Source organism: Mustela nigripes, chromosome 14, assembly GCF_022355385.1.
Source record: "Mustela nigripes isolate SB6536 chromosome 14, MUSNIG.SB6536, whole genome shotgun sequence".
In the NCBI taxonomy this organism is placed as follows: Eukaryota; Metazoa; Chordata; class Mammalia; order Carnivora; family Mustelidae; genus Mustela; species Mustela nigripes.
This window is the reverse complement of record NC_081570.1, coordinates 41,122,694-41,140,429: the sequence shown is the minus strand read 5'-3', so window position 1 is coordinate 41,140,429 and position 17,736 is coordinate 41,122,694. Positions and strand designations below refer to the sequence as shown.

The following is a 17,736-nucleotide window of genomic DNA, read 5'->3' as shown; positions in this document are numbered from 1 at the left end:
AGAAGAAGTGGTGCCTATACACGATGGAGTATTACTCAGCCATCAAAAAGAATGAAATCCTGCCATTTGCAATGACATGGATGGAGCTATAGTGTATTATCCTAGGCAAAATCAGTCAGTCAGAGAAAAGACAAATATTGTATGATTTCACTGATACGTAGAATTTAAGAAACAAAACTGATGAACATAAGGGAATGGAAGAAAAAATAAAGTAAGACGGAAACAGGGAGACAAACCATAAGAGACTTTTAACTATAGGAAATAAACTTGAGGGTTGCTGGAGGATAGACAGGTGGGAGGATGGCACAACTGGGTGATGGGCATTAAGGAGGGCACTTGATGTAATGAGCATTGGGTGTAATATGCAACTGACAGTTAAATCTCTAAATTCTACCTCAGAAACTAATAATACACTGTATGTTAATTAAATTGAATTTAAATAAACAAACAAACACTTGTTTTAGAATCACCTGAAACTTTGTCTAGTTGTTTAAAAATGAGATGGAACCAAATTCCCAAACTAAGAATGGAAAGGGAGTTAAACATGAGTTATTACAGGTAGTGTTAAAGAGCCAAATGCAAAGCTATGGTCAAAAGAAATGCAAATAAAGAAATGATACTGCAGCAGGAAATGTAATCAAGGAGGAAAAATGTTAACTAGAAAAAAGAAAACTACTCAAACTACAAAGTAATTATCAGAAATTCAAGGTGGGGGCAGTAGCGGGACTATACTTAAAGCATAACTCAGGGGCAACTGGCTGGCTCAGTCGGTAGAGCACACAACTCTTGATCTCAGGGCTGTGAGTCCAAGCCCCAAGTTGGGTACAGAGATGGACATACCAATTTAATAAAATAACTATCTATCTTCAATATCAAAAACGTCAAGAAGAACGAACTTACTCCCAAGAAGGTGGTACTTACAAAAAAGGCATATTAAAATTTTGTACATTATCCTTCTGTTTGTGAAACCATAATGGAAATTCACCAGAAAATTCCCCCATGAATCTTTTATGGCAGTACTATCACACCATATTATATGGTACGATAGTACCATATCATAGTACTACTGTAGCCAAACACTGAGGTCCTTCTGTTACTTCTCTAAAAGGCTCTTGGTTTTAAAGCGGTTTAAGGCAAAATAATGACAGTAGAACTTACCTTTCTCTGTTCATCATCTTTGCAGTTTTGAAGTTTGTCATCAAAAAGCTACAGGATTAAAAAGAAAACGATTATATTATCAAGTCATTTTACTATATTGTATACATTTACTAATCATAGAAAAGGAAACTTCAGTTCTTAAATACATTTCTTCCAGGGATGATCTATATGTATTTTTTAAATAACATGTGTTTTTTCAAGGGACTGTATCAACTCCAATTCTACTGAATTATTTCAAACAATTAAGATCAATTACTCTGGTAAAATTACAAGCAAAAGAAAACGGACAGCAACAGAACTTAAAATATCAACTGAAACCTAAATTCTTTCTGCTTTGTCATCCTAGTTTATCAATACTCCATTTCCTTCCCAAGACTTTTGCTTATAATTAACTCTAAAGTAGGAATTGAAGGAGACAATTTCATCAATGATAAATGAAGTAGAGAAATCCAATGCCCTAACTCCTCAAAATGGAAAAATGAAGGCCTCAGAAATTGAACCACATTAAAATTGAGCAGTTTCACAGAATTTTAAAACAATATGAATCTAATCTTACTTTCTTCTAACTCAGTCTAAATATTTACTTTTTTAATAATCAAAAAAGTACATTACATATACATACTATTTATCAATATAATCAACGGCAAAGATCTTTGAGTAAGTCACCCAGATCTTTTAATAAGTCAGCTTTAAAAATTGCTGAAGAACCATATAGGGGTTGTAAATCAGATCATTTTTTACACTAAAAATCAAGCTTGGTAACACTTACTGCTTTATACCAATTCAGTATATAAACTAATGCCATACCTTTAATTGTTCTATCAGGATTTGTAGGTAAGCATCAGCCTCTGTAAGTTTCTTATCGAAGTCTTGGACACTAGGAACAAATCCTGAATCCAAACCCTACAGAAAAAGAAAATTTGTAATAAATCTACGAAGACCCAGGCCATGTTTATTAGTACAGAAAATACGTCATCCTTCATACATGACATTTTAATTTTAAAGTAAGAATAGGGGCGCCTGGGTGGCTCAGTGGGTTAGGCCGCTGCCTTCGGCTCAGGTCATGATCTCAGAGTCCTGGGATCGAGTCCCGCATCGGGCTCTCTGCTCAGCGGAGAGCCTGCTTCTCTCTCTCTCTCTCTGCCTGCCTCTCCATCTACTTGTGATTTCTCTCTGTCAAATAAATAAATAAAATCTTTAAAAAAAAAAAAAAAAAAAAAAAAATAAATAAAGTAAGAATAGTACTTTTACATAAATAATAGGTATATTTAAACTATCTAAATTCTCCAAGAATAGTGATACATCTATCTCTCTCTTGAACTTCTAGCTCTGTTCCCTTATCAAACGTGTGCTTCTTCTTAAATTAGGACTGACCTTGCTCTTCATTCACTTTGTTCTCTCCCACAAAGTGACTCCCCGTGACCTCCAGAACAACAATAATTTAGCTGAAGGACCTATATTACCACCTAGATTAAGTCCTTTTTTTACCCCCACTTTTTGTTTAATTCCTCCAGTCCTTTAATCTTAACTTCATACTCTATTTAGTTCTCCTATTCCCCAACCCACCTCATTAGCTCTGATGCTTTCTCTTCTTCCCTTATTAAAAGAAGTAACGACCTCAAAATTATCACCTCTTCTAAGAAGAGGGCCCTCTCTAAGTGAAAGTGACGCTTACCTTAATCAAGTTTCCTACTCACATTCACCCTTGGCATGAACACTACACTCTGGACATGGTGTAAATGTTTATTTATTTAAGGAGCCCATTTATTTCTAAGTTTAACAGTCCAGCATTTGCATGTCCTACTTTTTGTATGCTAAAAATTTTAAACTTCAAGAGCATGGGATTCCTGTTTTAACTTTACTCAAAAAAACAACAACAACAACAACAAAAGAAACAAAACCAAAAAAACCACCTGAGTTCTTAATCATATGTGAAAAAAACATCAATCCTGGGTGTAAAAGACAAAAAGCTGGAGTCTGAACAAGATGCCCAAATGTCATACAATTAAATAAGGAAATAAAATAAGGCTCATAAACTACTATGTCACAATCCCAAACCAACCACATTCTGTACTGAATGGATAAAATACAGTAGTTGCACATACCATACTTGATCTTTACTTGTTGGCCAACACCTACTGATCATTTTCACATTTCCCATTTTAGTAAATGGAGGTCAGAGTTCATTGTATGTCACACCAATACCTCATCTTTGCACAATACTTTATTACTAAAGCACTTTTAGAGCCATTATCTCAAACACCAGATTAAGAACACACAGTATTATGGAAAACAACAATGGGGTGGCAAGCCTGGTTTCTAACTGCAGCTCAGCCACTAACAAGATACTGTGGTCTCTCTAAGCTGCTGTTTTCTTACCTGCCAAATACAGTCATCCTCCACATACTATTTTTTTTTCACATACTATTATTAATGTGGCAGCTACTACCTCTACTAAAGACTACAATTACTAACACTATCAATTACTACTATCTATTGTTGCTCTTGCCAAACTAAAATTCAAATTCTGAATCAGAACAGGAAAAAAACCCATAGGTTGTATCAGACCACGGGAAAATCAACTTCAAATTCAAAAGCAGTAAAATGGCCTTTTCCACATACATATAAAGAAACTACTTGAAGTGAGTACTGAAAAATCCCTTCCCAATGAGATGCCATGAATAAAGACAAAGTTGAAGAAAAATCATAATGAACAACATATGTAATAAAACTGTGGTTAAATATCTTTATTTTTAAGGATAACCAAAAAAAGTTCTATTAAAAACATTTACTAGGGGCGCCTGGGTGGCTCAGTGGGTTAAGCCGCTGCCTTCGGCTCAGGTCATGATCTCAGGGTCCTGGGATCGAGTCCCGCATCGGGCTCTCTGCTCAGCGGGGAGCCTGCTTCCTCCTCTCTCTCTCTCTGCCTGCCTCTCTGCCTACTTGTAATCTCTCTCTGTCAAATAAATAAATAAATCTTTCAAAAAAAAAAAAAAAAAAAAAAAAAAAATAAAAACATTTACTATATGAAGTATAGTAATAAAAGATGTGGAAAAGGAAGAATAAATCCGTTACATTTTGGATATACTATAGTACTGTATTAAAAAAGAAGGGAGCAAGTTCCTTCCATGTTACTGTACCACAGAAAAAACTGGAACTGCTCGACTTAGTTTTTGTTTTGTTTCACACAGTAATTTAACATAATTATTAATAACTGTAAGATCCAGTTAAGATCTATAAAATACTGTTGTGCTTGCGAAATATCAAAAAGTTCAATGGCATATTCATAAACAAATTAAGAAGTGAAGCATCTAAATAAGAAAAAATGATTTTTAAGAATTTTCCCTCTTTTGAATCCATTTAGAACTAGCTACCACTATAAAAATAATTAACAACAATGAATACTGTTACACTGTAAAGAAATATAAAAAATAAAAATAAAAATTTAATTAACATATCCTTTTGAACAAATCTATCTCATTAAAAACCCTCCAGTAAATAAATGGAAACATAATTAATTACTGAGCTCTAAAACTATCCAAATTAATTCTTAAAAAACAACCCTTTGATGTTGCTGTAATCCTAGCACCTCACCCTGGCTCTCTTCTCAGACCTACCTCTAGATAGACTTATACAACATTTCCTTTTATTTTAGAATAAACTCCACGCATAACATCCTAGTCAAAGATCTACTCACGAAATCATTTTTATGTAACCTATAATAGGTGGTTTATAACTAGAGTTGTTAGCATAAAATCCCAGAACTGGCCTAAACTCCCTTGTACAGTAACCCATACATCTTTGGAAAGAAAGAAAATCTATGTATTTATAGTTGCCCCAACTGCAATCAATAAAATAACATGCACAAATTTATCAGTAACATGGACAACTGATAGAAATTAAACTGTTTTCTCAACCTTATAAGAATAATGCACACAAAAAGAAAATGCAAAATTTTGCTACATATTATGACTTACAGTACACAGAAACAAAGCCATCTAGTCCAACCTCCCTCTCAAAGAAGTTTCTAGTCTTCACTTGAGTAACTCGACAAGGGACTCATTACCTCCTAACATACACTATTTCATAAAAATTCCCTTGAAGTCATAGCGATTTCTCTTTCAACATTACAATATAAAATCCTACACTTACTCATGTCCTTTTAAATGGAGTTTTGTTTTAAAACAAATCAGAATATAGTCCTTTACACCATTTTGAGAGTATAGCCTTCTTTGTAAAGAACTCTGAACAGAGCAGATCCTTTAAGACAGGGTGTGACTTCATACTTCTAACTGGGACATCTTGTAGAATTAGGTTGGAAGTTAAGCAGATACACATTCTCTGTCACTCATTCAACACTACAACCTCCAGGGCTGGTTCAGCCTTGAATAAATATATGTGGTACTAATTGCTGCGTCGGACAACTGTTGCTGAAGTGATACAGTCATCCCCATGACCTCGCACTCCTCTCCCCTAGATTCCTCTTGCTTTTCTGCTCTCTTTCTCCTCCACTTTGTCTACTCCCTCACTCCCCTCTTCATGTCCTTCTTTCCTTTTTGTCCATGTTCTTTGTGGACACTTTGTGACCGAAGTGGTTATGTTGCCCTTTTGGCATTCAGGACCAAAGAGGTTGCTGCTCCCTAATTTACTATACTGATGAACCACAGTTCTCCTTTGATGACTTCTGTGTGAATTCATTAAAGTTTAGGTTAAACACAACTATTACAGAGAAATAAAGGCAACTGGTCTGTAGTGTAAAAAAAAGTTAAATTAGAATAGAAATTAAACCCAATCTATAAATTAAATAAATCCATAAAATTAGAAATCTATGTAAAGGAAAAAAATTATGTGGCAAATATATTGAAAACAAAATAGTCCCTAGTATTCAAGAATACTTTGCTAATAAAGAAAGCTAAAGTACATCTTTAAAAATTATTTTTATTAACATATATTATTTGCCCCAGGGGTACAGGTCTGTGAATCATCAGGCTTACACATTTCACAGCACTCACCATAGCACATACCCTCCCCAATGTCCATAAGACAACCCCCCCTCCCTACTCCTCCACCCCCCAGCAACCTTCAGTAACATACATTTTTTAAAGTCAAGAAGAACAACACATGATTCTACATAAGCCAGGACCTATGTATCCAGTTTAAAATACATAAAGAGAAACATCTGACCCAACTTCAAAAATAATATCTAGACTGGCAGAAGAATATCAAACTGCCTCAAAGCTGTATATGAGTACCTCCTACTATCTTTCTAATACTTACATTGAAGAGCATCACTTCTCAGAAGGCACTTCAAAACTAACAAATGTCAGAAAAATTAAATGAATTCCTATTAATGACTTTAGGTGGGACATTAAATATTTTATATATATATATATATATATATATATATATATATATATATATATATATATATATCTCCAAATGCTTCACCTCCATTTAAAAAACGACTATTGCAAGGATGTCCTTAAAACTGTCTGAAATACGTATGAATTGTAGCTGCTTTGCAGAGGTCCTTTTTTAGTACAACAGTACAGGAGGCAATTTTTGAGGCAGGGAGTAAGAGCTTTTAAGGTAATTCCTGGTGACAAAGGAAGAATATTGAACAGTGGAGGCAAAGGTGGTAAAAGGTGGCTTAAGGTCTTGCTGAGATCAGAATCAGGAAATAAGAAAGTCATGAGTAATTTGAGGAACTGAGGAGAATAACATAGAACAGGAAGGGCTACGGCTGAATACCAACACTGTAAAAAGAAATTAACAAATGAGTAATATTTTCCTACCAAATCTTACTTTACAACAAAAATGTAAAGGTCTAAGTACCCTGTATTTAGTGTCTTCTCTTACATAGGGAAAAAATAGTATATAATAAAAATATGTTGCAAAGGAGAAAAGGAAAATAGATAAATTAGTCCATGTAATTCTCACAAGAAAGTTCAGAATAACAAGAACACAGAATTTAAGTTATCAGTAGAACCACAAAGGGAAGTAACAGCTTAAAAATTTAACAAAAGAAAAACACCAAAGAAATAAGCCTCCTAGTAAAAAAATAAACAACATGAATCCAGGCAAAAGTAGATGATTTTTAAAAATTAGCAAAACACATACCCTATCATTAAAATAATGAAAACTTTGCAGAAATGTTGTTCCAGATACGAGAGTATCTGGAAAGTTTATGTTCACAATTAGCAATTTGAGATGACATACATCACAGATATATGCTTTCATCCAATGAAAGAAGTATAGAGCATACTTACAATTGAATCACTTACAATTATTTTTGAAAATTCAAGAACTGGAGAGATACCAGAAGACTGGAAAAAAGCAAGTGTGGTACTGATCTTCCATAAAAGTAAGGAAAAGAGAGAATAGAAAGTTACTTTACCATGCTGTGAGTCTGACATCAATAATTAAGTAAAGGAATAATAAGAGAAAATTCTCTAACTATTCAGAGGAAAAGGAGGCACATGAGCAGCAAATGGTAAGTTAAAAAAAAATATTATGCCAAACTTACTGGCTTTTCTGTTCCTTAGAAATTTGTTAGCAAATTAAGTTTTTTGAAAAATGGTCTCATTTGTCTCCTTACCAAATGACTTATAAGTTGGTTTAATGATGAAAAAAGTTTATTAAAGAAACCAGAAATATTAATGAGATCACAATTTTATGTGGGGTATACTCATCTGTTATTTCCTGGGATTAGTGAAAGTTTAGAAACATTTGTAATTTATAATCTCTATTGTCTCTTTGGTTTAACCACTTCAGCTAAAGGAAGAACAGGATTTAGAGGTCTAGGGAATTCCTCAGGGCAAGAATTTCTATTTTTAATCCTAAAGAATACTCAACTCATTCAACTTCAATTGATTTGAAGATTACCAATTTGAAACTGTCAACAAAATTGAGCCCATTACTACATGACTTCTTTCACTGTAACTTCATGCTATTTTCCATTTAAGTTAATGTTCTGATAACCTAAGGCTCCAAACCAGGTTCTTTTATCATCATGGTGGCTATAGTTATCTTACCAGCATGCGAGGTACCCCCAAGAATATCCTAAAAGGAAAGGTCTTTTTCTAATCCCATGGATTCGCCACAGATGCACCTTATATACTGAAAATTTTTTCAGAGTATTAGATCCTCTGCAAGACAATTAATAAAGTTTTCTCATTTGATTATGACAAGACAGTAAGGTACACAGACACTAACCCAATTTATAAGCATTTACCCAAATCATGAAGTGGGGGGTTTTCTTTAATTGGGATTTCAAACTATTCCTTTGACTTCAATCCGTTAGACATTTCTCTTAAATCACAGTAATATCTGAAAAGAATTCATGGCACAAGAGCACTAAAATGTAATTTTAAAACTGCCTGAAGGAGCTCGATGTAGTTAAAATGAGCACAGCTTTAAGGTCAGACTGACCTGGTTTTAAATCCTGAATCTACAACTTCCTAATCTATATGATCTGGCCAAGCTACTTTCTCCACCACCATTTTCTCATCTAGGAATGGGAATAACAAACCACTCAAAAGTTGTTGACAGATGAAAGAATATGTGTAAAGTAACACAAGAGTAAGTTTTCTACTTCCTCTTCATAATTTGCAATCATAAATAACCAGAATTCACTACTCCATCTCCCCGTCCTAAGTAATGCCTAATATAAAGACAGCATTCAATGACTGATGGATAAAAACGAAATTGACTAATAACCAGATAATGCCATAAAACAATTTTAAGAGATCCATAATCAATAAAAGGATATAAGCATAAGTTAAACTGTACAATGTTCCTTTAAAAATGGAAAAGAGGAACTTGATAAACTCTGAAGATAATAAATAGTAATAAAAAAGAGATGAGCAATACACAACTCATTAAATAACAGTTCTAGAAAACAGATTAGAAAAAAAATTCCGTATGACATTTTCAGAAAAAGAATTTCAGAAAAGGTAAACTGTACTGAATTATTAACTTGGTAACAAAGGGCCAACAATATAAGGAAAGTCCTCTTCCGCAATAAAATAACTGTTTTTTGAAGGTACATCAACTCTTCAAAAATAGAATCACTTTTACCTTTAAATTAAAAAAAAAAAAAAAAAGGTTTATGCATAGTATTAAGTTCCTGTTTAAAAAACATAAATACTACAAATCTGAACTGCTCATATAGTTGGGAAAGAGAGTTACTTTGTCAAACAGGAATCAGATACAGATATCAGTGTCAGAATTCATGAACTTAAATCATTAACTCTAGCACAACTGCTTATTCTTCATGATCTCTTGATCCAATACTGACACTATTATGGAACCTTTTGACTTACAGAAGAAAATACTGATTCCATAAAGTGATTTGGTTACTCAAACTAACTGCACAAGAAAGGTTTGCATTTGTACCATTTTCTATTTTTAAATCACTGATAGCTTGTCTTTCCAAAAGACTCAATTTATTTTTTTTAAAAGTCATATAAAAAGTCTTGTCAAAATACAAATAAAACAAATAAAAACCTTAAGTTTATGAATAGCATAACCATATACCCTACTTTGTCTGGGGTCATCCATGTTTATGTCTATTGTTGGAGAAAATAAGCAGCCTCCCTCACTCTCAAAAGTGCTCCCCTTTGGACAATAAATTATATAGGCTCCTTCTCCATAAAAGATGTAACTAGCCTTTTAGAGATATAAATGTCTAGAAGGCATGTAAGATTGCCTCTGAATGTCAGAATGCAGCAACAAATTACTCAAAAAATTATTTTAAATGAAACATAAGTTTATAGGCTCTGAATGTTGAAAGCCAATATTAGAAAAGAGCTCCATCAGAATTCAATGAATATTAACTGGGTGCTTACATTAAGGTAAATGGACACATGAATAATATAGAAGCTACATTTTTTTAAGTTATTTTATTTATACACACAATCCGCTCAAATAAAATGCAAGAAACAAAACACATGACACATATATATTAATACTGGGAACTGGGATTAAGGAAGGGGGGCATTTATACATTCATTTGTCTGATTTTTTAAAGTATACAATTATTTTAATTCATAAGCTATTATAAAAATATTTGGAAACTGAAGTTTATAAATATTTTTCAAAAGTCTTATAACTGTTTGAGCTTGCAAGATCAATCAGCTTCATTCTCTTAAAATTACCTACAAAATCCTAAGATGTCTTGAGAGTAAATTTGGCAATATAGCTGCTCAGGTACACCTTTCCAAGCAAAATGTAGCATAACAAATTTATAACATCATTTACAAATAAAAAGCACAAACTTGGGGGGGCACTAAAAAATTAGCAATCAACACTACATTGGAATAAATGCCAAGAAGAAAAATAGCCAGTAAAATGAAGCAAAATACCTAACTTTTTTTCTACATCCTTCCTGCCAATAATATAATAGTGATTCAACATTCAAGAAAGCAAACTCATAAAAAACAACTACATCACTCCCTCTTAACAAAGCACTCTGTGACCATGTGGTGCTGGCAATCAGCTAAAGCTTTTCTTTTCACCCACTTGGTTGGTCAGGCTACCGGATACATCTTTCTTAAAAGTTACAGGTTAACTTATTCCAAGATCTATATAAGCTCTTGAGTGGCTTACTACAACAGGATGGAAAAATATACATTCTTCCTCTCTCCAACTCCAAATTACTACCTAACATTCAGTTTAACAGCATTCTGGAAAGCAAAGAAGTCTCTATCACTACTATTAAGGATCCACCAAAAATAAAAGTTTTAGGTAAATACCGGAGATTTACTCCAAGCATAACTAGGAGAAACTCATATTCAAACGTATGAATCCTTAAACTAAGTATTTTAGTAGGACAGGTTTTGAAAGACTGCAGAATTATCTTAGTTAGCATAAAAGCTGTTAAAATTTTGATTGTGAAATGCTTTAAAAAACAAAACTTGATATATTTCTCTGACAAACCTGGATCTCTCTGTATAGCAAAATAGAACACACTGAAAATTAAACACCCAAAGGGAGCTAAATGATGGAACTAGTCAGACCAACAGACAAGACTAAAAGCTTAGGTCTCAAAGAAACCAAACAAAATAAAACAAAAACAATGCTGAATTGAAAAGGATACTCTAATTGGTTTGACTTTTATCCCTTCAAATTATATATGCCAAAAACAGTTTCTGTATATCTGATTTTAGCTGTCAGTGAACATTACACAGAAGGAACAGGCTGAGTTTTTGCTAAACTGTTAAAAGTATAATATAGGGGCACTGGGTGGCTCAGTTGGTTGACCATCGGACTCTTGATTTTGGCTCAGGTCACGATCTGGGTTGTGATAAAGTCAGGCTTTGTGCTGAGTGTGGAGCCTGCTTAAGAGTCTCTCTCCCTCTCCCTTTGCCATCTCCACCAGAGTGTACATAAAATTACCCTAGTTTTGTTTAATTGTGGTCAGTAATCTACAAAGATGGTTTAAACCTAACTAGAATATATCAGGGCAGGACTTACTGTTGTTCTTAACTGTATCCCCAAGGCCAGTGCTTGTTTTGTAGTGAAAATTTTGTAAATTAATGACCTAAGGAATTCTGAAATGTGCCTATCTGCTAGCATTTAAGCTTAAAGTAATCAAAGAAATTATAATTCTGTGTATTCGCGAAAAAAGTATAAACAACTCATTTACCCTAAAGGATTTATTATATTACAAGTACAGATGCTGACTTTCTTATGGCCAATTAAAAATTTTTAAGTAAAAAAAAGAAACCAAGTAAAAGGGAGGATACTATATTGTACAGGCAGTACAAGAAGCAAGACCAAGCAATGACAATTGACTTGTCCCTCTAAAAACTCATTCTTCTCAAGTCAATTCCTCTCATGAGCAGTTTACACATGCAGGTTCACCTCAACTTTCAAAAGTTTGTGTTACCACTTTGCTTTTACTAAAGATCTTCATCAGTACCTGCTTTCACTAACCAAAAGAAATCTGGACAGGATTATCTGCTGAAAGGCGGGGGGCAAAAAGAAAAAAAAGCATTCAGCGTTTGTTTTGTAGCAAGTTGTTATAGAGGTAGAGTACCATACCACAATCAAGAGTGGCACCACCAAGCTCCTTCTCTGGAAATTACACACAGCATCTCCACTGTAAACTGCCATAGCTTTGAACTTTGTGAGCACTTGTACTTTATTTTAATTTTTTGTGTATCGATTAGCAAGACATCCTAAGGTGTTAGAAAAGCCCAAGAGGTTATTTTTAGGGCCTGGGATGGCTCAAAAATCTTTTCATATAAATTAATGGTAATTGTTTCTTCGCTTTATACCATTTTGACTTAGGAAAGCTTTCACAGGAATGCTCTAATTTCGAATAGCAGGGGAAACCTGTACTGCTGCTCTAGGGCTGGAATTCAGTGTTACAATAATGATTTATTCATCGGGTATCTCTTTTGACTATTGCACTGTGCTGGATGCATGTGGGATGCCAAGACAAAGCAGCTATAGACTATACCCTAGGAGTTTCAAATCTCTAAGAGAAGATAAAATATCTGCTCTAAAAATAACTGATTCAAGCATGGTAAAATAAGAGTTATAAGAAAAGTGCTAAGAGAACAGAGGACAAAGTTGAAGGGATGAGAAAAGTTTCACAGAGACATCATTGTGAAGTACAAGATGTGGACAGAAATGTAAGAGGGAAAGTATTATAGCAGTGGATGGAGGCTGGAAACAGCATAATGAAATAGAATAGTACAACTTCTCTTTAATGAAGTGGCCACAGAAATGAAAGCAGGGTTAGGTAAACTAACAAGGGATGCTGAGGTACCCAGGAAATAGGAACAGCAGGAAGCCTTCACCATTCTAAGCCTGGAAGAAAAGGAAGGAAACTGTTACCATGGACCACCTGGAGGTACTCAAAGGACACTCTAGTTATAGTACATAGCCACTGCTCAAAACACATCAAAACAGAAGACCAAGAGGAATAAATACCCCCAAGAGTTCTCTCTTTTCTTCCTTCCATCTTCTGTCACTGCCTCCCATTGGCTAACCCCAACCAGAATCCAAAGGAGAAAGAACTTCAGGTGACATGGCTATAAAGGTTTGCCTCCTGGAGCAAAGAGCAAAGAATGGCAAAGAAGGAATCTGCAGGAAAATGGAGAATAACCAGAAAAAGCATACTCGCAGGCTAAGGGTCAGTATAAGCGCAAAGAGGCTAGAAAGCAGAAGGAAGCCAAATGAGGAACAATATCTTCCACAAAAAGATGGTTATTTTTCATATCCAGATGCTGACTCTGAAAGGAAATAAGAATTAGTGGAAATAAAAATTAGTGGCTGAACTGGAAAAATTACTAAGGTTTGGGGACAGAGGAGAGCAATGGATGAAGAGCAGCAGCACGGTAGCACCCAAGTTCTCCCTAGAGTCAAAAGAGCAAGAATTACTGGGCTCTAATCCTAGTTATTCTGGTCTTTAACTGTGTGACCTTGGGCAAGTCACTTCTCTGAGACTGTTTTCTCCACTATAAAAATAGAGAGAGGTTAGGGGTGCCTGGGTGGCTCAGTTAGTTAAGTGCCTGCCTTCAGCTCAGGTCATGATCCTGGAGACCCAGGATTGAGCCCTGTGTCCCTGCATAGCAGGGAGTTGTCTTCTCTCCTTAACCTCAAATAAATAAATAAAATCTTAAAAAGAAAAATTGGTAGAGGTTATATTAAACTTTAAGATCCTTCCAATTTTAGGAGTCTGTGAAGCCAGTATCTCCAGGTAAATAACCATGTTCCTCAGGTGAGCAAATACCTTAGGGCATTTGAAAAACCTGGAGTCCACTCCTTTACTCTAATAAAAGTAGTAATTCATTTAAATAAAAACAAGAACTTACAGGTTCCTACTGAAGCCAAGTGCTGCACAGTAAGACAAAGAATGTTAACACAAGCAAACTCTATCATTTAGTGTAACCTTGAAACTGAGTGAGAAATATCAATACAACGAGATTTTAAAATATGTTTTGGAATGCAGAGAATGCAAACAAACCAACAAAGTTAAGCAGGATAACTTGAATGAAGTGGCACATTTTGGAAAAAACAAAATTGGGTGCCTGGTAAATACAGCAAAGCGAAGTTCTTAGAGGTATCTCCAGAAATAAATGAATTCCAATGTAAAAGGCCAAGTCTGTTTCTGTCTCTGTCTCTCTCTCTCACACACACACACACACCAACCATTCCTTCATGACACAAATATTCACTGAATATCTGTTATGTACCAAGTACTACCATGGTCTTCAAAGAAACAGCAAATATAATTTCATTACCTAATCTGGAATGAGCTCAAATTTCACCCCTTCCAAGCAACATGTTCTGACTTCCTATAATACTAACTACAGTAGAACTAATTAGTGCTAGTATTCTTTAAACCATATTAGAGATCACAGAGATTGGGGGGCAGAGAGAGTTTGCCTGGGAATCTGCTCACCATTTATAATATTGTTTCTAAGCATTTTTTCCAATCCCATGTCTTAGGTGTGGTAGCAACCAGAGAGCTTGGGGCCTTAGTTTTCTTAACTCCAGTACAAGTGAAATAAAGGTCTGCACACTAAGTACATCATTAAGTCACAAATTTTCATAATTTAACAAGCATTCAGTGAGTACCTACTATGTGCCAAGCACTGAACTACAGACAAAGGCCCTGGAGATACAAAGATGAGTAAAGACCTCTCACCTCTAGAGGTTAGGGTATAATGCAAGAATCAGACACGTGAACAAAAAATCTACAATACAACCTGGTGAAATGCTGTCCATAGAGAGATTAACAAAGTGTTATAGTAGCACACAAAGGTCAACAGTAACTCTAAATGGCTCTGCCTGTAGGAAAACGTTAAAGAAAAAGTTAACATATGAAGTGTATGTTAAATTGAGGAAGAACTGGAGGTTTATCATTTGCTAGAATTCTCAGCAATTCTAGTTCCAAGCAAGAGGGGAAAGGCTGTGAAAGGATAAAGAGCTGAGAGGCTAAGTCATGTTCTACATGATTAATAGTTCGTAGTGCTGGAGTGGATAGCTTGGGTAGAGCACCTGCAGCTGAGTTCAGACTAAAGAGAGAGAAATTAGGACCAGGTTGTGAAGGGTCCTGAAGGACCTGACAGGCAACTGACTTTAGCAAATGGATTCAAAACAGACTGTGAAGCACAGGAATGACTCAGTCTGATTTGATTGGAGATAAAGATAGGTAGGAGTAAGACTAGTTAGAAGGAAAAGTCTAGGTAGAGATGATGAGGCTTGAATTAAACTATTATCTCATGGGAAAAGGATAAATCAAATAGATATTACTAAGGCAAATATAACAGATCTGGTGACTGGACATGGGAAATAAGGAAGATAGAAAATAGCTTTCAATGACTAACTGCCAACGTATGGTGGAACTTCAATTACTTAAGGAGAGATACTTTAAATCTTTATTGAAAAATCTTCCTAAATATAATCTGTAGGCTAACCATATAATAGTAATCATTAAAACTGTCTTCTTCTATAGAATCCTCACAAACATCAGTTATCACTCCATACAAGGTCTAGATACTAATAAAACTTGATATATCCCAGGGGATACCCTAGAATTTGCTTTCCAGAATAAAAGCCTGATATTATCTTTCTCAGGCAATAGACTGCAAACCATGTAACTGCTTGATTTTCCAACCAACAAATATGGCTGGATCGCAATGTTTTTTCCTGGCTGAACCAAATTTAAATTCTCTGTTCATCTTCTTATCATCTGGGGATGTTTGAGTAGATTACTACTACTACGATTACTACTATTTTTGCACTAAAAAAAAATACCACTTAGAACTTACGAAATATCGAAATGGATGTGACCAGCCTAGTATTTATTGAGGGGTACTTCAAGCATAATGCCATCTCTGTCAACAAATTCAGGACACTTTGGAAACCAATCTGGTTTCTCTGCAATAATTCTTTTCATTTAAGCTCTCAGACTAAAAGTCTGATTTTTGGTGGTTTCTGTCTTCCCTGAGCTAGGAAAGGTGACACAGTATTTTTACCTAAGTTGCTTCTGGCTGGGCTGCACAAAAAGGAAAGTTTAAAAAAAAAAGCTTTTAAGAAAATGAGATGTTGACAATATTCACTAAAGGGCTTTATCACAGTTCAATACAGGCAATGTTCTGAAAGATGATTCACAAACAGTGGACTAGACTTTCCAATTTAAATTTCACTACAAAAGCTCTTAAAACTGTGACTACATCCCTAAACTCTGCTAAAAACTAGGAGAAATAATTACTTGATTTGTTTTTAATTTCCTGAACACAGCTAAAAGCAAACAATTTGACAAGCAAAACCAAGTATTACTTCAAATGAGCAAAAAGTTTTCTGCTTTAATACATTTCTCCCTCGTAACAAAAATACTTGTTGAAGTACAGTATGAATGCTGAAAAAAATGCATGATTCAAACTGGCTTTCTATACATTATACTCAACTTTCCACAACTGAGCTGTGCTGAGAATCTAAACCTTTCCCTCCAGTTTTTAGGAGAACCTCACACTATTCCAAAGTTTTCAGTTATTTTCTTGCACAAGCTACTCAAGAAGCGTGAAACCACTCCCCTCCCCGCACACAGACTCACAAATAATAGCACCTATTATTATTACACACAAAAATACTACGCCAGGCTGAAGAACACAGTGCCAAAAATAAAACAGAAAATGTTTGGCCTGCAACTGGAGACTCTATTAATGGGCAACTGGTCAAAATTAAGCTTTCACATTACGGGAAAGCTTAACTTCTGTGTTTATAGCTTGAGACAGCTTTCGAAAAGGAAAGTGAGTTCCACAAAAATGTAAAAAAGGGGAAGAGATGCCCTCTTCCAGTCTGGTTTGGTGGCGAATGACCTCTCCGTGAAACTGGAGGCCCCTAGCCTCACCCTCCAACCCATCTTGGCTGAAGAAGTGAGAAGAGCTCCCCAAGAAGAGAGGGCCTGTGTGGCCACGGCGTCCTACTCACCCCAGAGGGCAGCGGAAAGGAGGCAGGGAGAGAGCGACATTCGCGGCCACAGCCCGGCCGGGCCAGGCAGCAGGGACCCCGGGGACTCAGGGGTGGGGGCCGGCCCCTTTCCCAGACCCTCAGGGTCTACTCACTCCGCAAGTGGCCAGCAAGAAAGCCATTCGCCAAGGCCCCCGCCCTCTGTGCCTCCAGGGGAGGGAGTCGGGGGCCGCTTCCGAGCACCCCTTTTTTCTCCCTCGGGCCGTATCCCCCACACTGCAGTGAAGTCGATCCACTCAGGTTTAGCCTGTTCCCCGGGACACCCCCCACCCGCCCCCACACCCTTGCCCCACCCCCAGCCTGGGCCTAGGGACCGCACCGATTGGCCGGCCCTGGCGGCTCCTGGCAAAGAAACCCCTGGCGATTGGCCATAGGTCACCTGCTGTAAAGGAGGGTAGCGACTGACGATTGGCCGTTAGGCCAATTTTGGGTGGAGAAGAGGGAGCGAGTGGGCCACCCGCGGGGGTGGGAGGGGAGCGGGAGGGGCTGGCAGCAGCCGGTGGGCCCGGGAAAGCCCAGCTCGCCCTGTCCAGATCCAACCCCGGCTCCCACCTCAGGGAGCCCAGGGCTCACCTTGGGGGCAGTGGG

General features: G+C 36.2%; 1 protein-coding gene across 7 annotated transcripts in view; it reads right to left on the bottom strand.

Moving 5' to 3' along the window:
- OSBPL9 (oxysterol binding protein like 9) overlaps positions 1-17,736 on the bottom strand; it is a 168,419-nt gene that overhangs the window by 43,991 nt on the left and 106,692 nt on the right. For 3 of the 7 annotated variants that reach the window (XM_059374716.1, XM_059374715.1, XM_059374719.1), the window contains exons 5-7: positions 7,443-7,511; positions 1,966-2,061; positions 1,159-1,206 (exon numbers count right to left, since the gene is read on the bottom strand). In XM_059374716.1, coding sequence (XP_059230699.1) covers positions 1,159-1,206; positions 1,966-2,061; positions 7,443-7,511 — 213 coding nt within the window. The other 4 variants (XM_059374718.1, XM_059374720.1, XM_059374721.1 and 1 more) reach the window with 3 other exon arrangements.